At 32.2% G+C, this 23,197-nt stretch overlaps 1 protein-coding gene across 11 annotated transcripts; it reads left to right on the top strand.

Annotated features, from left to right (window-relative positions):
• The first annotated feature begins 10,075 nt into the window (after positions 1-10,075).
• LOC136219030 (beta-1,4-xylosyltransferase IRX14-like) lies at positions 10,076-23,197 on the top strand. Of its 11 annotated transcripts, none has more exons than XM_066006237.1 (7): positions 10,076-10,465; positions 10,941-11,024; positions 15,810-15,928; positions 16,024-16,174; positions 19,739-20,113; positions 20,300-20,700; positions 22,367-23,197. In XM_066006237.1, the coding sequence occupies exons 5-6, from the start codon at positions 19,987-19,989 to the stop codon at positions 20,533-20,535; spliced, it is 363 nt and encodes a 120-aa protein (XP_065862309.1). In that variant the 5' UTR covers positions 10,076-10,465; positions 10,941-11,024; positions 15,810-15,928; positions 16,024-16,174; positions 19,739-19,986; the 3' UTR covers positions 20,536-20,700; positions 22,367-23,197. The 11 variants fall into 11 exon arrangements, with proteins under 11 accessions (XP_065862309.1, XP_065862299.1, XP_065862305.1 ...); XM_066006227.1 differs by having other exon boundaries at positions 10,078-10,465; positions 20,291-20,700; positions 22,367-23,194; XM_066006233.1 differs by having other exon boundaries at positions 10,078-10,493; positions 20,291-20,700; positions 22,367-23,194.

Here is a 23,197-nt window from a genome sequence, read left to right as displayed (position 1 = left end):
ACTTATTTAATAGAACAAGGAAACCAAAAAGTTGGATATATAACTTTTTTGTGTCTTGTTCTTATCTATCAGTTCTACAAAATTTGGACAGATTTGAAGTAAATAATTCCTAAAAAATAGGTGCTTTTAAGCATTGAAACTCGCACATATATTTAGAAAATTTCATTCTTGGTATCAATTTTTCCATCACTTTCCCACACTCCAATAGATACTTCATAAAATATAACTCCTCTTCAAATCCAACAAAATTGCAAACTTCAATTGTCTTAATGTTCATACTCAAACATTCTGGGATAAACTCTGGCCAATGCCAATTGAAGCCATCGAAATCTAATCCATCTGTTCTAAGGTCCACAAGTCCCTAAAAAGATACAAATCTAAAACCTTTTTAAGCATTCAAAACAGCAAATAACATTTAGATATAAAATAAACCATATTGTAACTTACAATAGGAAAGACAAGAACTTGCAGATTTGGAGTGCACTTCATGAATTTCAGTAACAATTTCCAATCAAAGTTCCCACCAACATGAAGCTTCATTTTTTTAAGATTAATGAATGTAGGTAGGGTACTATCCAGTTCAATGATGCTCAATTGCTATTAATTGATAAAATGAAATTCCAGGATTATACATAAAATCAGATCAGAATGTAATTAATTAGACTTGTCACTATGCATAATATCAACCATAAATACCTGCATAAAACATTTCTTCAATACTAAACTCTGAACTTGGGAGATGGAAATAAGAAGGTTAATATTGATATTACCATCTAATTCTGCCCAGATTAAGGAGGATAACAAGTTCACAGAGTAATTAATCTCAATCCTAGAATCCTGTACTTGAGAATAAACACCCAGTTTTTTCATTGAAGGAATAGAAATATTCAAAACTCGAAAAAAATCAAATTTTCTTGTAGAAATAAGTAACTCTTCCAGGATTGGACAGCTAGACAAGAGATTTTGCGTTGAGGCATCATCCACAAGCGCTACTTGAATAAGATTGAGGATGGAAAACAAATATAAGTGGGCAAGTCAAGGACAAAAGATCCATAAATTTTCAAGACCACTAATGATTTGCAAGTAAAAAGTCTCCATGGCAATTCTTGAGCGGTTAAGGAACGATCCTGAAGTCGCAGTTCTTTGATATTGCAAGTTATGAGAGCACAAATCCATGTATATATGTTATCAGAAAAATATTTTGTGCGGAAAGTCATGCTGCATCTTTGTAATATTGAACTGCCAATGCCATGATAAAAGATGGCCCTATCCACATAACGCTTGAAGATCAATGACTTTTGCTTGAGATCGATCTCATTTTGATAAGCAGTTAGAAAGTGGTCAGAAAAGTTAAGGTCTGAGGTTGATGTCCAAAGGTATTCCCATCTTTTTGAGAGAATGCTGGTTGCAATAGCTTCTTTTGTGGGGGAGATGGGAAAGAATTTGAGATAAAATTTCATCAGGCAACTTGCTTATCCTATCTACACAGATATCTTCACAATGCCGTTGATTTCTGGTCAGTGGCAATGGCAAAATTACATCCATTTAATCTGCGAAGAACAGAGCAATTTCAAAAAAAGAGAACACGGACATTTGCAAACAATAAAAAAATAAATGAACTTTTTTTAATGTTTGGGACTTAATAAGGAAATGAAAAGTAATTTGTTAATCTTCCAGCATAAACAGCTAATAAAGGGAGAAAAAGAAAGATAATTTGCATAAAAAACTTTGAAATTTAAAGAAAAAGAAGAAGCAAAGATGATGAACCTGGTAAAATGCACATCTTTTGGGCAGAGTAGAATTAGGGTTTAGGGTTTGCTAACGAATTGAAGTGGATTTATCACCATTGACGTGGAATTCAGGACCTTCACTTAACCAGCTCAAATCAAATGATGATAACTTGTTCGTTTCAGACGGATCATTGTGTAATCGTTTGATCTTCACTTAATTTACATGTCCGAAGCCCCCCCAAAAAAAAAAAAAGAGGTCTAACCGAACTCTCCTCTTTCTTCAAAGGACTCTATGCTGGTTTGTGGGTTTTAGGAAAACTCAGGAGAAAGATGAGGTTTCCTCTTCGTGTATATTTTGCTAATTTAATTATTCTTTTTACCTTTCAGTTTTGGGTTGGGTTAAGATGCAAAAATACCCTCTAACGTTTTGAGTCAGGATCAATTTTACCTTTAACGTCTAAAACAGTGCAATTTACCTCTAACGTTAGAAGCCAAGAGCAATTTTATCCCTAACGTTGATCAAATGGGTCAATTTGAGAAATAATTCATCAAATTGTCTTATCGGTCATAAATCTTGTCATCTACACTTCACACGTATGTCATTTTACCAGTAACAAATCACAATCATATGTTGAGATATGAAAAAAAAAATATAATGCCTTTTGTATGAATTAGATAAAAAAATTTAAAAAATTCACCAAATTTATAAATATTAATCTCCAATTCTATTATTAAATTACAAAAAAAAACATGAAATAGTTTTTTAGAACGAATTGATATGCAATTGGTGCAAAATAAAGAACAAAAACATATGTGTTTTATAATAGTGTTTAGAATTGACCCAAATTATCAACGTTAAGGGGTAAAATTGCTTTTGGTTATAAAAGTTAGGGGTAAAATTGCACCATTTTAGACGTTAGGGGTACAATTGCTCCTGATCCAAAACGTTAGAGGTATTTTTGCACCTTAACCCTTTTGGGTTTAGTCCTAACTCCTCTGATTTCATTACCTATCTCTCCTTAAATTTTTCTATTCTTTCTCTCATCTCTTACTAACTTGAACTTCTGCGCTCTTTATAAAATTCTATTTCACTCTCTATTTTATTTTTATTTTGGTCTATATATTTTTTTTTATTTTTACATTTTTTACATTTCGATTAATTTCACTTTTGTTCTTTATACCTATATATTTTTAATTTTTTTCCTCAAAAAATATTTTTGACTAAATTTTACTTTATTTTTGACATTTGTTTTTCTCCCTTATAGACAAGGCCTTTGGGAACCATTTGAAGACACACTAAATTTGGGATTCTCTTACTCTTTGTTATAATTCTTAGGCATTGTTTGATAAACAACTTAATCACTTATTTAATTTAAGTGCGTTTAGTAACATTATTTTTTAACCATTTAAATTAGTTAATTAAGTTAAAAGTCACTTATTTTGATAAGTGAAAATATTTAACTTAACATTTTAAGTTAAACATTATCAAATAATATTTTTTTAAGAGTTATATCAATCAATACTTTCACCACTTATAATATTTAGCACTTAAAATTCAGTATTTATTCTTTCACCACTTAATTTTCAGTTTTATCAAATAACACCTTAGTTATGTTCTGGTTATTTCAGTAAGAATCTAAAGTATTGTTGTTCTTTTAGTTCGCATTTTTATTATTCAAGTTTCTTCGAGAGTTCAAGTAATAAATGTATGTTTTCATTCAATGTAAAAGAAGTTTTGATCGTCAACTTCACTACAGTTTCCTCTAATCCTTACTTTTATTTTGTTATTATGAATTCTATTGCCTATAATTTTAAGATGTATTTTAATCCAATTACGGGTTAAAATCATCTTAGCTAGGGCTAATGTGTCTTACTTTAACAAGTATGATGGGATTGTAAAAGTAATATATCCGGATATTATTTGTAAATAAGAGATTTAGTAAAACAAACTTATGATTTATTGAGATTAGTAAAAAATGTAAGTTTGTTTTACTATGCCCTAGTTTCTTACATCATTGTTGAAAAGAAAATATAAGTAACTTGGTAAATTTTATTTGATTGTTCTTTAATCTTGTTTAAACCAAATTCAATTTAAGTATTTCCTAAATAATCAAGAATTCCATTTGAATTTGTAATCGAACATAATCCTCATGAGATCGACTTGTACTTTCACTTTATTACTTGATAGTGACATGATGCACTTGGGATGTGAATACATTCAATCTGACTATATCTCTCACAAAGAGTTTTGCTATAGACTTGGGTGTAAATGGATGTTTCAAAACGAAAAAATGACTATATATTTGGCCAGGCGGTCCACAACGACCATATATAATGGACTCGTAACCCTATGATTTTGGCATTCTGGTGATGACACCCATCCAAATATCAGACTAGACTTCCTGAGGCATAGGCAGCGACTGAAGTAATACCCCTACGGAGCGTTTGGTATTCTATTGGGATAGAGATAAAGATAAATGTTGAGATATGGATAAGGATAAAAATATGACACTCGAGAATTATTATTCAATGTTTGGTATGTGGGATAGAGATAAAATAATACATTTTACTATTTTAACCTTATTTAAACTACATAACATTAATTTGAGGGATAAGATGGACTTTTCCATCCTATTAAAATCGCAGGAGCTTATCCCACCTCCTTGTACCACCCCCTCTTGGGTATAGGATTTGAGGGATAAGAAGCTTATCCCTTATCTGTCTCACTCTTCTATCTTCCAAACAAACACGAGATAACTTATCTCGTATTTTTTTTTATCTCACCTTCTATATCCCTTCTAACAAACGCCCCGCTAGAGACAGAGTATAAGCCTTTAATTTTTGACAAACAACGCATTGTTGCACATAGGCTTTGATGCTTTGAATCATCCCCTTCAAATAGAAAATTCCTATAATCCTCCACTATGTACGATAATATCTGGAATTCCTTTTTTGGTATTATAAAATTCTACTAGAATCTCGGGGATCCATTTAGACCGAGCAGAGATAACTAAACTGCCTTGGTGATACAAAGTTCCGTTTCTAATTTAATAAGAAGCCTGTGAAGATGGGCAGGGGGGAATCCAGTATGGGGGCACTGGGGCAGTTGCCCCCACTAACATTTGTATTTTTTTAAAAACGCAGGTATTAATTTTGAAGTTTTAGAGCTTTGCTCCCTTCATCAATGGAGGTTTATGGTTTACTCGTTCTATAATTGAGGATGAAGAATGATTTTAAATTTAATATTTTCTTTTTATTTTTTTAATTCCGTTTTAAAGCAAAACGACGTCGTTTTATTTAATTAGAACTACGTCATTTTGTTTACAACAAACATAAAAGAAATAAAAAGTAAATATTTAAATGTAAAACTAAATAGGTCCTAAAACAAACCACTGGTCTCTCTTACTCTCTTTAATCTCTTTAGTTCTTCTTCCTCAATTCCTCCCTCTTCTTAAGACGAAATTGAAATCTCTAATCCTAACTAAGATTAAATTAAAATCGGCTGCCAATCCTTCCGTAGTTAGATCATTGGTCCGGCCCTCCATCTCTGATCTTTGCCTTTCTGCTTTGGTATTTTTTTTTTTTTTGCTATTGTTTACTTCTATAGAGGAGAAATCCTAGATTCGCCTCTGAAGATGGGTCATGTTGGTCCATGATGGTGATGCATTTTTAGAGTAGATGACACATAATATCATGTTAGCTACAATTGAATCTCTTCCTTGTGGATGTGGGGATAGCGATAGGAACTCACACTCACAGCCCCTTATCCGGGAATGAGATTAATTGCTTGGTCATGTAATCTTCTTGGAGGAAGACCAGTAAGAGGATAAAAAACCCCTGAATTTTGGAGAAGCAACTGTTGTAATTCCACAAGCATTTCTATCAAAGAGGGAGTCCTCCTAACCGGACTTGCAAAGTAGTTATGTCACTTTGGGTTCCCCTAACTCCCTGTAATTCAACGATGTTACCCCATTGCTCAAATTTCATCCATCTCTAATCCCAATTATGCACCACACATCTCCCAACCATATCTAATTGTCCTAACTCAAAAGGCAACATGTTTAATGAAAACTCAGCCAACACAAAGTGTAAAAGCACTGAACAATGCTCCTATACAGTCACCGTGAAACCATCGTCGAATAAGCAACAATGGAATGGGTTCAGTTGATAAATCGAACTGCTTATCTAAATGAAATCGGTCGCAAACTAAAGTCGTTGATCTTCAAGCATTCTATGGATAGAACGATCTTTTATCGCAGTAGTTCAATATTACAAAGATGCAGAATGACTTTCCACAAAAAAAATATTTTTCTGATAACTATATACATGGATTTGTGCTCTCGTAACTTACAATATCAGAAAACTGCAAATTGTAGATCGTTCCTTAGCAGCTCAAAAACCTCCTTGGAAGATTTTAACTCTTATAATATTGTGTGCAAGTTCTCAATATTTTGATTCTTTCATTGAAAATACTGAGTATTTCTTACAAAGTTCAGGATTCTAGGATTGAGATCGTATACTCCATATCTTGAGGTCATACTACATTAGAGTTTTATCTTCTAATTCCTTTGCAAACTTGTTATCCTCATTAATCTGGGACGAGTTAGATAGTAGGTTCAGTATTAACCTTTTTAATGCCATCTACCATGTTCAGAGTTTAGTGTTGAAGAAAGTATTTAGGGTTATATTATACATATGCATCAGTGTTAGTTACATTCTAATCTGATTTTATGCATGATCCTGGCATTTTGTTTTATCATTTTATAGAAACTGAGCATCATTGGTCGCCATTGTACCGTACTTACATTCAATAATCTTAAGAAAATGAAGCTTCATGTTGCTGGGAACTTTGATTGGAAATTCTTACTAAGTTCCTTAAGTGGACTCCAAATCTGCAAGTTCTTGTCTTTCCTAGTGTAAGTTACAATATGGTTTATTTTATATCTAAATCTTATTAGCTGTTTTGAACCCTTAATAAGGTTTTAGATGCATATCTTGTTAGGGATTTGTGGGGCTTAGAACAGATGGCCGGAGTTTGTCCCTGAATGTTGAGCTTGAATGTTAGGACAATTGAAGTTAGCAATTCTGTTGGAGTGTGGGAAAGTGACGGAAAAATTGATAATCTGGGGATATGATTTTAGTACTACACCAAGAATGAAGAAGATGGCGGCAGAGGATAAGATTATGTTAGAGATATTGAATTATGAGAGAGGTTCTGTGAAAGTTGTTCTCACTGCATAAAATTTGAACTTGGAAGCATCTCTTTTAGTTGATGACTATGAAAGAAAAACGCACAGTTTACACAGAGAAAGTGCACTTAAGGAACTTCAATAATAATTTCCAATCAAAGTTCCTACGCACATTGAGCTTCATTTTCTTAAGGGTACAATCGCGATCAATGATGCTCAGTTGTTGCAAATGGATAAAACAAAATTCCAGGATCATATATAAAATATGATCAAAATGTAACTAACACTTATCAATATGTATAAACATAAACCATAAGTACCTTCATAAAATGTTTCTTCAACACTAAACTCTGAACTTGAGACATGGCATTAAAAAGATTAATATTGAACCCACCATCTAACTCTGCCCAGATTAACGAGGATGACAAGGTTGCCAAGCAATTAGCAAATAAAACTTTACCTAGGAGGTACTCAAGACATGGAGTATTAATCTCAATCATAGAATCCTGAACTTTGGAATAAATGGTCAGAATTTTCAATGAAGGAATCAGAATATTGAAAACTTGAGAACAATCCTTGCCTCGTACTAGAATTAAATCTTCCAAGAGAGGGCAGCTAGAGAAGAGTCTGTGTGTCGAAGCATCATCCACAACGAAAGATGAAGAGAAAAGAAGAATAGAAGAAGTGAAAGAAAGATAAGAGGAAACTTTTCTTAATTTTATTTCTTTTTAATCGATGTTTTTCACTTTTAACCTATACGAGATAACTATTTATAGTACATGACAATATGCAACTATTACAAACCTAATAAATAACATTTAATAACTCTTAATGACTAATTAAGAGTGTAATTTAACATCACATAACTTCTCGTAAGTTATTCTAAAACAACTTAATAACAATCAACATAAAGACTATTAATTATAAATTTATTATTTCTAACAAAATGATCTATTAATTTTCAAAAACACTAATGGTTTGCAAGTAAAAAAGTCTCCAAGGCAGTTCTTGAGCTGTTAAGGAATTGTTTGATATCACTAGGTTCCTTAGAATAAATTTTGACACCACTAATGATTAGTTTTCTTAAGATAAATTTTATTGCAACCGACAATAGTCTCCTAATATACAATCAAAGTGTGAGCCAAACTTTGACCCTGTGTCGAATTATCATTAGAAAATCAAGAAATATGATAAACGAATCGAAACACAAGTTTTGGGGGTAAATGTCCTCAATGGTGTATAACCCTTGCTCCATTTTACACTTTGGTTGTATAATCTTTAATTTGTCTCACTAATATGTACGACCTTATACGCGACCTCCCACTTTAGTGTATAGCAAGTAAAAATAACTGGTCAATGCCTGATCAACGCGCCACCTCATCAGTTTTCATCTACCCATTAAAAAAATGGGATCCACTTCTGATATAATTACTAAAATACCCTTCTCTCTTACCCAATTACTGAAGTACCCTTATTCACTTCCCTGCAACCCTCTCTCTATCTTTATCTTTCTCACTGAATCCTCTCTCTAACTTCTCTCTCTAAAAAGTAATACTGTTTTTTCTATTTCTTCTCTCTTAGAGGAAGAAGTAGACTTGTAGATTTGTTTTTCCAATTTTGTTACATTTTAATAAAAACTGCAAAGAATATTCAAAGAAATCTGTAAAAAAAATGAAAGAGTTATTAGCCATGACGTATTTCAAAGTTATTCATATGCTATATAATAGCTTCCTTAACTTAATTTAAATAGCAAATGGATTCCATAATTTTGTCTAATTAGCTTTACTTGTTTAATGAACTCAGCTGAGAACAAAAGTTAATTTGTTATCAATTGGAGTGAAAGAAATAATTTATCCATTAACAACTATATTGAATTGAATTGAAATACTTTAATAACAAAAATTGTAAAAAGGGATTCAATGAATTACAACCACCAAATTAAGTTTATTAGCAACTATTAATGACGTTAACAGCTTAGGATGAAGACGAATGATAAATTAAGCTAGCAAGTAAGGAAATGAACACCATTGACGACCGAGAAGGCCATGAAGCGGCAGCAAGATTAGTCGGTTCGATAAATGGAATTAAGGAAAAGTTAATATTTATTAATTTACTGTTTAGTTTATGGAAATATAAAAATCAATTTGGCTCCCATAGTTTCGTTTAGAAATGCAAATTACAGGAGAAAATGGCTCAAAATCATAAGAAAGAAGACAATGGAGGAAGAGGAGAGAAGGAAGAAAATGACTGAATCGTGAAGAAGAACACAATGGAATATGATGTAATCATTTAAGGCATTTTAGTCATTATATATATGAAAGGTTAATTTTTGACTTTTTGACCGGTCAAACTGATGAGGTAGCGCATTGACCAACCTGCTATATGCTATATTAGGAGGTCACATATAAGGTCGTACATTTTAGTGTGACAAAATGAAGGTTGTACACCAAATTGTGGGATGAGACAAATGTTGTGCACCATTGATAAAATTTATCTGAAGTTTTGGGTGTTGAACTGTCTTTCTATTTAATTAATTTATTTAATAGGAAATTAATCTTACTAAATTAAAATATGTTAATTACAATTAAAATCACTCTAACCACTTGAACGTTTTATAAAATTAATAATAAAAACTAATTTTATTTAATTATTAGTGAGATTTACTTCTCTAGTAACCACTGTGAGTGTCACGTCCATGCCTAATTTATAATTTTTTTTTATGAAAATTTATTTCAATAGAGCATATTTTAATTATATGATTAAAATCAAAGAAAATTTACATATCAATTTGAATTTAATTTTCGGAATAATATTTCGAAATTACCATTTAATTTGTTATATATGATGAAGTTTTGTGATCGGAATAATAAATACAGGTTCAAAATGGAAATCGTGTAACATTTCGATTCCCTTATGAATTTTCAGTTCTGTGTGTAATACTGAATATTAAGCTTCTAATTTTCTTTTTACTCATGAAATAAGTACGAAAAGGGACATGAGTGGACTAAAGGAAATTAATACGCAACAAATATGTTACAAATGTGTGAAACAAGACTTAGTTGCATGAATTAGAAGAATTTGGACTAAATTGAAATTTTCAGTACAAATCCAAAAACTCTACCTGAAAGACGAATGTACGGGAAGCATCGAGAAGAACTTCCTTTCTCTCTCTGGGCTTTCAATAAGTCCTTCATCCTCATTTCCATTTTGGTTGGGGGGGATGGATTTTGTTTATGGGTGAACATTAAACAAAAACCAGAGGAAGCTTTCAGGAACTAAATCAAGAACCCATCTTTCCTTTACCTCTCGATCTAAAATCCTAAGGTTTCTTCCCCATGACTACCGTTCACCTCCTCTCGGTGGCGAATCCTTCTATGGCGGCGACAGTGAGGATTCCAAAATTTATTTAGGAATTTTATAGTGTTAAATTCGTTGAGAAATAGTACATTATTTGAGGAGCAGATGAAACTGGTGCTCCGGTGAAGGGTCAGCAGCTCCTGTTTACGGATTGGATGATCCGCAGGAGGAGAAGGGGGACGAAAGAAGGTACGGGGATGCCTCGTGTTAAGTTCTGGTCAGTTTTAAATGTTGTTTATCATACGTGTGCTGGTATAACGTTTTTTTTGCTTACTCAGGCTCTTACAACCGTTTGATTGCTTGCTTATAATTATTGACTTTGCAATTCTTCAAAATGGTTCAATACATCATTGTTTGGGATACTTATTCCTACTTTGATAAATTGGTGTCATTTACATGGATTTTACTAACATCACTTCATCAGCTAATTTCTTGTATAGCTTAGGAATGTTATTAGATCGTGCATCTTTTATTGGGTTGAGAATGAAATTTCCTAAATTGAAGAGGTCTTATGGAGTACCTATGAATCTGCAGGGCATAGGGATTATGTGTTTGGTTCCATCATATTTTTGCTGCAAAAATTTGTTTATCTCTGGTTAGTGGTTTGATGATTGTTGGAGCTATTGGATGGTATTTTCTAATGATTTTTTTTTTGAAATCCAAGGAGGTGTTTAAGTGTAGCAATAATGAAGCTTTTGAAGAATGAATGGTGCGTAGTGGCGCAGATTCATTATATGATGCATTTTTGGTACGATTTTCTTAACATAATTACATCTTGAAGCTCCTTATCGAAAATGACTTTGGCAGATTAAGCTATTTTGATCTTTTTACAAACATTACATATCCATTAATTGATTTAATATGGATCTTTAGATGAGTCTTTATTTTATTCTAGTTAGTTTTCATTATATTTCCTTTAGAACTACGTGACTTTGATTCCCAACCAGAAAATATCGGGATACGTAGGAAGCTTGATTATATCATCAAGTCCAAGCCAAATCTGTAGATTAAATTAAATAGTCAAATTAAATATTTGTTAAGAGTTTATTAGACCATTAGGTTAGCTAATGTAGAAATTCCTCAAATAAATTGTTCGTGTGAAAGAAATATAGATTGGTACTATTTGTTGGATTGGATAAGTTTTGATTATGTGAATAGATTGGTGATTATAGATTAAAGATAATAAGATGTGTTATGGATGGTAATGCATCGGGTTAAGTTTTACAATGATGAGACATTATGAGTTGATTATGTTAAATTAATTGGATAAAGTTGATAAACGTTTAGATAATAAGTTAAGGACCATTCTCTTAGAAATAAGAATCGTATTTTAGACCCATAAACGTCCGTTATTTTATCATACCGTCTTATCTGATGGTTACTAGGGTCGGGTTTGACAGTGAGATTTGTGAAGATTAAATTATATGCAAGCTGACATGTCAACTTTTCTATATAGTTGTTCTTCAAAAAAACAGTACATTCACACGTCAGATATTGCTAACGTTGAAGCATAGTTAGAGGTTTTCAGAGTTCAGCTATTATATATATACTAGTCATAGACTCATGCACCCATGCATTGCACGAGATATGAAATTTTCTTATATTTTAAATAAAATAACCAATAATTATAAAAAAAAAAAAATTAAATTAATAATAATTTGGTTTCTTTTAAAAAATTAATAAAATGAATTATCACTATTTAATATTTTTTATATTGTTTATGATATGTTTTCAAATTGTTTATTTGAATATTTTTTAAATAATAATATTTTAAAGAGTTTAATTACAATAATTAAAATACAATGAAAGGTAAAAAAAATACTTATTTTTATTGTAATAATCAATTATTTTTGGAAGAGATAGTCAAATTTATTTAATGGCTAGATTAACTTGAAAATATTTTAAAAAAATATTTGAAAATAAATAGAGTTTTTTATTATTATTTTGAGTCAATTTTAAAATTGATAAAAAATATAACAATAGATGAATTAATTTTAATAAAAATTTTAAAAAAATTAAATCTACACTACAAAAATAGTGAAATATAAAATTAGTTAATTTCTAACTCTAAAATATATTAGGGATACAATGATACAATTTATTTTTTTTGTCAAGATACAAACATTTTAAATCGACTTGTATTGTTGTACGATAACAATGAAAGGTACAATAAGCAAACGAATAAAATTTTAAAAAAACATGAATATTATATTTTTTTTAATAATAAGTTGGTTGTATTTCCTTTATATGATCTAAATTTTATTATATTAGTTTTATATAAATTTAAATATTTTTATAAATTAAAAAAAGTGGATGTTATTCTAATATTTTTATATTACATTGACCAAATTTCCTGAGAGATTAATAAAATTATTATCTTAACAATATTGTTTCAAGTTATATACTTTTATATTTCTTTAATACTGGCATTACAAACGAATGTTTGATAAAATTAAAACCATCTAAATAGATAATGAAATGTATACTTGCATTCTTTCTCAATTCTATTTACATATTTTAAAGTTGATTTTAGACGCATAACAACATAAAATGTATCTTTTATTTCAAAATAAAATAAGTAGTCTCAGCAATACCTATATAACGCACAAAATCCAAACTTTCAATTAGATCTAGAAAAGACAAACACGTAGAAACGCCAAAAGGACAATAAAGTGACATTCTATCTATTCTTTCTTTGCTATTTTGTTTTCCATCACAAAGTATAAAATGATGATCTTTTAAACACTGACTTTATCTTATTGTCCTCTTCAAGTCAAATCATACCCAAAAGTGATAGATACTCAACAGTGGCGGAACCGGGATCCGAAATTACCCGGGACTCAAAAATTCACTCAACCATATTGATTTATTATATTCATCCCTTTTTAACCTTATTAGCATTTATGATTATCTACTCATTTTCAATTTCTTTTCTCCTGAAAATGTTATCAAGAAAGTAAGACAAAAAAAAATTGTATGCAAAAAGATCCATTTTAGGATTCACATGGATGAACAATCTAATTGATAAATCGAAAATCACTTTTCTTACCTAAGTAGCAATTTTAACATATGATAACATCCATATATTATTCCAAGACCAATCCATAAATCTTCCTAGAATTAAAGGACCAGGAAGGATATTTAGCCGTCGGCGCTGCCTAGAAGAAGGTGTGATGGATGGCGTATGTGGCAAGTTATACGCCAAGTAGGATCCTAGGATTCAACGATATGCCTCGAGAAGATCAGACATTAGGGATGGCAACGGGTAGGATACCCGCGGGTAGTGTCAATCCTAAACCCTTAACCGTTTATTTTTTAATTGCACGTACCCTTCCTGTTACCCTAATAGGTATATGTTTTGTATCCCATACCCATCCTATTTAATTCAAGGGTACCCACGGGAACCCTTACCCGTTAAGAATCAATCAATAAAAGAAAAAATATTACAAATTTAACAAAGTATAAATTTAATAAATCATCCAAAAATTGAACAAATTGAACCTTAATCAATAAAAATAAAATAGTTTAGTGGTATTACTTAATGGTCGAAGAACAGAATGTTGGTATTCAAATTTCACAACTTGCATCAATTTCAGCAAGCCAACTGCAGAGTAACTTCCTTGGAAAAAACAAGGAAGGGATGAAGTAGGACTTTGTCACAAGCAACCTGTTGAAGCTAGCTAACTAAGGAAAGACACGGGGATTCTGGGGGTCGATGGCATTCTCTACACAATCAGCAACCGAATTTACGTGCCTAAATGACAAACCTTGAGGCAAAAGATTCTCAAGGAATGCCACGACTCGATGTGGGTACCCAGATATGTCCAGAACTCTTGCACTCGTCCAAAATTCATACTAGCGGACGAAAATGCAAGATGATGTAGAGGCATTTATGAGAATGAGTCTCATATGCCAACAAGACAAGGTCGAGTAGTAGCATCCATGTGGACTGTTTGAGCCGTTGCCCATTGTCGAACGTCCATGGGAAAACATTTCAATAGATTTCATCATTGCGCTGCCAAAGTCAGATGGTTGCGGTATTATTATGGTGGTAGTTTAACGATTCAGTAAACGTGCTACGTTCATCCCAATAACGGCAGATTGCAAGGTGGATGAAGCAGCCCGGTTATTCTTGAAGCATGTAGTGAAGTTATGGGGACTGCCGAGAAACATCATCGACGATCGAGATCCCTACTTCACCGGAAAATTATGGTGGGAACTGTTCAAACTCTTGGGAACTGATTTGAATTTCTCAACAAGTTTTCATCCTCAAAGCGATGGACAAATGGAGCGCATCAACGCACTCCTAGAGCAGTACTTACGACATTACGTAAGTGCCCATCAACGAGATTGGGTGAAGTTACTCGATGTGGCCCAATTCTCGTATAATTTGCAGCGAAGTGAGTCAACAGCAAGAGTCCTTTTGAAATCGTGACAGGACAACAACTACTTTTTCCTCATGCCTTAGCGACTCCTTACTATGGAAATAATCTTGCCTATAAAATTTCTAAGCATTGGCACGAAGAGACTGACATTACGAGGGCATATCTTGACAAGGCCTCTCGCAAAATGAAGAAATGGGGTGATAAGAAAAGAATGTAAATAATCTAGAATTAGCCTATAGATTATTCTAGAGGATAAATGTAAATCACAAGTTAAAGGAGGTGCCCGATCTATAAATAGGCAACACTTCCTCATTTGTTGCAATCATCTGTTGCAAAGCAATACAAGCTATATTTGCAAACTCTTCGGTGCTCTTTACATTCTCCCAAACTCTAAAACATCCCTCTAGCCTAATTCACTCTTACATATTTAATTCAGGCTTACTTAGAGCCTTTGATAGCAAATTGTCTAAGTGGTGCACGGGTTGGAAAAATAGCCTCGTGACAATAAGCTCCAGAACAAACTTTCATAACTTAATGATACGATTAAGCAAATAAATAACAGGAAACCACTGAATACTGCATCGAGATGATCCATGCTAGGTGTGCACAATCCACTATACATAGTTTAAGGAAAAATAAGTTCCAAACAAATACAAACCTCACCGTAGATCGCCAAGAAAAAAAGAACCAGTTGAGGAAGTCTTGGTGTTACTCGCCTAACCTTTTTCAGCAGAGAACGAATTGCATCATAGATTGATAAAACAATCCAATGGTTCAGATGGTCATTAGATGTTGGGGTTTAGTGTCCTATAGACAATTGTTCCAGGATATAAACCTAATGTAAATGAATTGTTCTTTATATCATTTGTTTTAATAAGATATGGTTTCATAACTGTATAAAGGCAACATCTTTTAAAGAACTAAATAAGTCTAATAAAAGGAAATCCCTAAGTTTATTTAAAGTGATTATAAAGTGTTCATACAAGCATGAAGTGAGACGAAACATTATAATAAACTAATAAACTTAAAGCCACCCCAAATCAAGTGATATGTTTTGAATAGGGATTGACATAACACTGTTGAGACTTGCATGTAACAATGTTTTCTGTCGAGACAGAGAGCTGATCTCACAAGCTTCAGATATGCAGATATCTGGACAGTTACGTGGATCCAATGAATGGAGTTCATTAGGATTGGGGACCCGACTTGAGATAACAGGATGGGTAGATTCATCCTTGTCACCTGTTCATCTCATTGGTATTAATAGGTATAAGTAATCCTCAGACTCAAAAGAATGTTAATTAGTGATTTTGGATTATGGAATGTGATGCTTTGATCTTGTTGTAACACGATCTATAACAGGGATGACTCTGGGGTGTGTACGGCAGACGTTGGATATCACAGGAAGTAATTGCAGGATAGTTAACATTGGATTGAGCATTTGTCACTCCTGATAAATAGGAGATACGTCCAAGGATCGATTGTGGAAGACTTAACTCTAAATCCTTACAAGGTGATAGCTTCAGACTTGAAATGCAGATTTCACTTAACCTATCTAATTTGAGTTAACTCTGCCTATACAAGTAAAACGAACGTCTCGCTATATATGACTTGACATCATCCATAGTCATAAGATTCTGTTCAAGGATGTAGTTGATAAAGGATCGAATTATACTGTAACTAATACGGAAAGGTTAACGACGGAATCAACTTGTCTTCTTATAGCTCTGGGGGAATGTTTCGGATCTGCCAATCACAGTTCGCGTACTCATTCCGTTATACAAAGATTAAATATAATTCTGAGAAATTAATTTAATAGTTGTATACAGCTAGAAGCAATAAGAACCTAATGGGTCACACATATCCAATTAAAAAAAATGTATAGTAATTTGAAACTTTTAAAAGTTGAGAAAGATAATTGAAGTTTTGAGTCAATTAAAAAGACCAATAGATGTATTAAGTAAGAAAAACATGGATCTCTCAAAATAATTTAACTGTTTGTCGTTTATAGCATTACACCATAGATTGCCTAGTGCAACTCTTTTTCAAAACATGTTACCTTAAAATGTTGCCTTTTCTAAATTTATTTGATTGCTACTATTCATATACGTTTAATGTAACACTTCTAAAAAATGTGTTGTTTTTGATATTTTTTAGTTGTGTTTATTTGAGCAAATGTAACATTCAAACAATATTTACAAATAATGTTGCATTTTTAACTTAATAATTAGATAAAGCAACATTGTTAAATGTAAAAAAAAAAAAACCAAATGTTGCCATACTAATAATAATAATACGAGCCCGCTAACGGGCGCCCCGAGGCGCTAGATAAGAAAAATAATTATCATTAATTGCTACATTGAAAGAATAAATAAAAAGATGTCATTATTGATCATTAATCATTTTTTTACTAATTGATCATTAATCTTTTTTTTTACTAATTGATCATTAATTACTCCATTTTATTCCCACAATAATATCTCATTCCCTCTATTTTCCATTCCCACCATTTCATCTTCCCTTAGAAATTTTATAATTTTTCAACTTTTTTTCATCTTCCCACCATAACATCTGATTCCCTCCATAATATTTTCCATCATTTCACCTTCCTTTTGAGATTTTTTTTTCTTTCAATTAATGTCCTCACTTCCTTTTCACCAACAAAAAAAAAAAAATCAAATTGGCCTTTGAAATTTAAGGCCTGAACATACTCTCCACTTCCTTCTCGTCATTTCATCTGTCCAATTTAACAATCTTTTCCCATCCCAATCAAATAAAAAAATAGGATTTTCAACTCATAAAATAAAAAAAAATCATAATTAACAACTCATAAAAAATAGAGGGAATGAGATGTTATGGTGGAAATAAAATGGAATAATTAATTATCAATTAGTAAAAAAATGATTAATGATCAATAATGATATCCTTTTATTTATTCTTTCAATGTAGTAATTAATGACAATTATTTTCTTTATCTAGCGCTCCGAGGGCGCTCGTTAGCTTTTGCCATAATAATAACAAAAAGGATAAGTATAACTATTTTTTTATTGGTAAGTATAACTAATTTTATAATAAAAATATAGTAGTTATTTTTTTTTTTATAGAATATATAGTAGCTATTTTTTTTGAAACATAGTAGCTATTAATAATACATTATGTTTTTCTAAACAAAATACATTATATTTAATTAATAATTTTATTCCTTATTATATATCCATTTTTGCTCTAAACAAGTTTTTCTAATTAATTTAGTTCTAAAATTCAGACCAGTTAATTCTGAAAAATTTCACCGAATTTTTAAGCTCTAAATTTCCCCCCAATTAATTCACTCCAGTAATTAAAGATAAAAAAAGTAATAATAAAAACCATATACTAGAGTCTAAATATATTGAAGTATATTTAATTATTAGTAATAAAAAATATTAATAAATGTTATTCCCTCCATTTTTATATATATGACGTTTTGGAGGTTGGGAAAAAGTTACAAATATATGACGTTATGGAGTTTTTTTATAGCCTTTGTCAATTTTGCCCTTTGTTGCTGTAAACGTAATAATGAATGATTTTGGGAAAAATAAAAGAGATGATTTTGAGTTTCATTCTCCAAGGAAGAAGATGGAGAGTCTTTTTGCAAAAGAGGATAAATTCCACAAATGAAAATGAAGGTTATCATACCGCCATCCTTCTTTAATGAGCAGTCCAATAGTCATTTTTCTTTTTTATATAATTATGATAGGCATTTATAGCTCATGATTATGTGTAAGAAAAGCAGCCTAATTAAGCCATTTGATTATGGGCAATTTGGTCCATTTTAGTCTCAAAAACATTTACCTTGTTTAATGTGATACTCTCCATAACGTCATATATATAAAAATGGAGGGAGTATTAATATTTCTCAAATTGTTCTTTTACTCGAATTTCACACTAATTAATTTTGCATCAAAATATCATTACACCAGTTAATTCTCTAAAATTTTACCAACTTTTTAACTCTAAATTTCGGTCTAATTATTTCCCTCCAAAAATAATAAAATGAAATGAGACTTAGAATATCTCCCCCCAATTATTTTCCTCCAAAATTCCTAAAAGAAAAGAAAAATAAAAATAAAAATAAAAATTACATGTGTTTCCTTCCAAGTATGCGTATTTCTGCCTCCCTCGCTCTTTTTTTATTTCTCCCTCCATTGTTTCACCCTTGCTATTTCGAACCAATGGATATATAATGGATATATAAATTTTGTTTCTCCCTCGCTCTTTTTTTATTTCTCCTTCCAAGTTGTTATTTCGAACCAGAATTAATTTCATTTTGATGATTTCCCTTGGTATGAGCTAACTGGTGGTAGCATTTGACGAAATCGAACCAAAATTTAGGGTTATTCTGTCGTTGTTCTTACTTCAGGACTGAGGTCAGTTTTCTTTTTCTAACATTAGATTCTTGTGCTTTTATCAGTACAAAACCCTAGGTCTATAATCGTTGATCATCACAAGCATTCTCCTTTATGTCGTAACCCATTATACGATCATAACTGTTGATTTTGCTTAATCCCGCTCCAACAGGCAAGTGCTTTCGGCTTCCTTATTCCCTCTCTTCTCTGTTTCCTATTTCGATTTTGAGCTGAATCGCTGATTCCAAATTGCTAATCTGCAACTTTCTTGAATCGCTGGATCTACCATATAAGCAAACATAGATACATGGATTATGATAAGTTGGAGGAGAAGGCCTTGGACTTCAGGCCCAGATTGATTATCTGCGGTGGTAGTGCTTATCCAAGGGATTGGGATTATGTTAGGTTTAAGTCTGTTGTAGATAAATGCGATGCTCTCTTGCTTTGTGGTATGGCGCACATTAGTAGTCTTGTTGCTGCTCAGGTATATACATATTTTTGTTTCTGTTTGATGGTTTCTCGTTTTGGATCTCTGCTTTTTACTTGCATGTGATTGAATTGTTTTACTAGATCTGATTTTGTTCTTACTTCTGTATTTGGAAGATTGGATCCTGGTTTTGTGAAATTAGCTCTTAATTTTGAAATGTTCCTTCGAATCCTGTTGATAACAGTCCACTCTATGTAATTAACAGAACAGTTAGCTCTAGAGTTGTCGTCGGCTATCATGGAATCCGGATCCGGCTGTGGCCTCATCCTAACCCCACCGAGGTTATGAGAGCACACTAGATAATCGAGAGGGTGCAGAGAGAGCAAAGGATTCAGCTTGGAGTGAAGACTCCCAAGATTATTATCGCAATCACACTGACTTATTTGCGAACTTTCCAAATGCTTGTCCCTTAAGACCTTGTTTGAATCATGGTGGAAGCCAGTGGCGTCACTAATGAAACTGCCTCCATCATCACGAAATCGGCACTCAAGACTATCCATATCGGATTTAAAGAGAGAATGTCGAATTCCTGGGAGGGACGCCATAAATTGGAGGCCAAAATGCGGCTTGCTGCTTTGGGGTAACACTTCATTTCTTCTTTGCTTGATTAGAACGATGCTTAGATGTGGCCTTTTGCTTCTCCGTCTAGTATTTTGAATGTCAAAGTGAAGTTAATTTTAAGTCGGTGAATTTTAAATTGAATTACGGAGAAGTAGGGGATCAGACTGTTTTACTTGTTGTTATATTGGTATTCTAGCTCATTCAGGTGGTGCTGATGAAACATCATTACCTATGGCTGAGAAGAGCACTTCAATGCCTGTTCAGGGGCCAACTTGTAATGCATCTGATAACTTGGCTGGTTGGCATACCTTTGATTCACTTCCATATGAAGGGAAGAGTGCAATTTTGATTGATGATAGGGCAATCATGCTGCTTCAAAAGCTTGAATGGGCTGGATTTGTGTTGAATTCAAGGTTAGTGTGTAAGGAAGCTGAAGAATAAGTCTGACTGGATGTCTGATTTGGATTCTGTTGATGAGAATATAGAAAGTCCTCTATCTCTTTTGAAGGATCCTTCAATGGTGGAGCCTTTAAGAAGCTGTGGGTGGCAAGTTATGCTTTGGTGGCTCCGTGTTGAAGCCCGAAGTGATAACAAATTTCCTCCTAGGTATGTTTTTCATCCTTCACCTTTACTACTATTCTGGTGTTCTTATGGTACAATTTTAATCTATGAAAATCATTTTGGGATAAGGTATCAAAATAGGCCTAAGGTTTTTGGGTAAGTATCAATTTAGGCTCAATGTTCAAAATAGCACCAATATATGCTTAACGTTTACAACTTAATATCAATTTAGGCTTAACGTTTACAATATAGCGTCAATTTAGGTCTCACATACAAAATAGCACCAATATAGGCTTAAGGTTTACAAAATATATCCAATTTACTGATTTTAACGACAGGATGGTCTCATGACATACTTCGCTACAAAAAAAACATAACCTTTCATTGTTATCACTTATCAAGAAGATGCTCAAAGGAATTTTTGTTTCGAAACATGTTCTTGTTTTTTTTTTCAGGATTTAATAAAATTGTTAATCTCTGGTTATATGACGACATAGCATTGGGATATTTCTGTCTTTTCCCTGTCGTTGGAGTCAGTATATTAACGTAGTGTTTTGGATATATTTTGTAAACGTTAAGCTTAAATTCGTATTATTTTGTAAACGTTAAGTCTATATTGGTGCTATTTTGTATGTGAGGCCTAAATTGATGCTATATTGTAAACGTTAAGCCTAAATTGATATTAAGTTGTAAACGTTAAGCCTATATTGGTGCTATTTTGAACGTTGAGCCTAAATTGTTACTTACCCAAAAAAACTTAGACCTATTTTGATACCTTATCCCATTCATTTTCTTAAGTGCTTCTCATCCATGAAAGAAGAATGAGAGAACATTCTATGTTCTGTTGTCACATCATGTACAAAGTCGTGGCATGCTTTTCATTTTCAAAGTCAAAATCTTTGAATTCAACCCAAAAATGAAATTAGAAAATTGTGTCAAGCTATAGACTATTATTAGAAGAGAAGGAGAGTGGAAAATAAAAGCTGCTTTTCTTTTTCGCTAGTTACATTAAGTCTGAATCATTTTGTGTTGTTGAATTGGACTTAGAATGTTCCCTTTATTATGACTTTTAACTCTTTGATGAACATGTATATTTTCTATTTGTTATCTAAAACTGAGTTTTTAATTGAAAATAACATCTTTTTGCTTTAAAATTGGTTCTTTATTTAAGGCTTTTAAAACAACGAGCTTAAACCGCAATAGAGTCTATCTTTGCATATATTTTAATTAGGGATAAGATGCAAAAATACACCTAACGTTACAACTAGGAGCAATGTTACCGCTAACGGCTAAAATGGTGCAATTTTACCCCTAACATTGACAGCCAATAGCAATTTTACCCCTAACATTGTATGACAAGATTCATGACCAAAAAGGCAGTTTGATGAATTATTTTTTCACATCTTTTGGGATTTTGTCTGTTGCTGATTGCTCTTGGTATCTCGTCATTTGAAGTCACTACGGAAACCTACAATTCTTCTTCTTTCAAATTTGACTGGAAGTGGCTTTTACAATTAATGATTTTGGTAGTTAGATGTGGGAATCAAACAGATTGTATCTATTGCTGCCCCCTTCCCACCAGTTGAGTGGAAAGAGTTAAATTAATGATTTTGGTAGCTAGATGTGGGAATCAAACAGATGAATATAATAGTTATAGAATATGATAATTTTTCATCTCTCACGAGGCACTAACTTGTTATATGTCATTCAGGATATTGAGGATTCAATACGATTTCTACACCAATTACAGCCAAACATCTCAAAGAAAAGTTGAAGGAATGGGTTCCATGACCTAATGTGTTGCCTTATCTCATTTTTTGGCCTACTGTTACACTTTTAGGGTCTATTGCAACTCATTTATAATGTTGTAATAGGTCATCTATGGTGTAGTGCAGTAAGAAATTGTGTTTTTTTTTTCTTTCAAAAACTTGAAAGTTAAAAGTTGTTGCGAGGTTCCGCTAACTTACATGCCAAATGTAGTGTCCCTATTTTGGGTTAATACATCATTTGTCCCCTGAACTTATCCAAAAAGTTTGATTGCCTACTAAACTTTCAAAGTGTTTTGATAGCCTTTTGAATTTGTATAAAATGTTCAATTAACTCTCTGAACTTGCATAAAATGTAATCAATTGATCACTTAGTCGCAAAAAAGTAAGTTAAATGCAAAAGATGTATTCCACGAGTTTTAAAAAAAAGTAAAACAATCAAAATCAGCATATACGGTTCTAGTATTAGAGAATATAAGTTTTATACTTAAGCAAGTAATAACTTCATTTTTAATCTATTTTTTAATTATATAATAACATCCTAACATGCGTGTAATACATCTTTCACATTTAACATACTTTTTTTTTGCGATCGAGTGATTAATTGATTACATTTTACGCAAGTTCAGGCTAAGTGAATATTTTATGCAAGTTTCAGGGACACTTTGAAAGTTTAGGGGGCCAGTCAAACTTTTTGAACAAGTTCATGGGCAAATGATGTAGTAAGCCCCCTATTTTCTATATTGGAATGCAACATTCATTTTTACATATATAGG

Source organism: Euphorbia lathyris, chromosome 2, assembly GCF_963576675.1.
Source record: "Euphorbia lathyris chromosome 2, ddEupLath1.1, whole genome shotgun sequence".
Taxonomy (NCBI): domain Eukaryota; kingdom Viridiplantae; phylum Streptophyta; class Magnoliopsida; order Malpighiales; family Euphorbiaceae; genus Euphorbia; species Euphorbia lathyris.
The sequence above is the reverse complement of the archived record's forward strand: the minus strand, read 5'-3'. Positions and strand labels throughout refer to the sequence as shown.

Bases quoted from the DNA above. Each gene is read 5' to 3' on its own strand.
- LOC136219030 (XM_066006236.1), top strand. From the start codon at position 19,987: ATGAAACTGCCTCCATCATCACGAAATCGGCACTCAAGACTATCCATA. The intron at 20,114-20,290 runs GTAACACTTCAT...TTGGTATTCTAG, and splicing joins ATGCGGCTTGCTGCTTTGGG to CTCATTCAGGTGGTGCTGAT.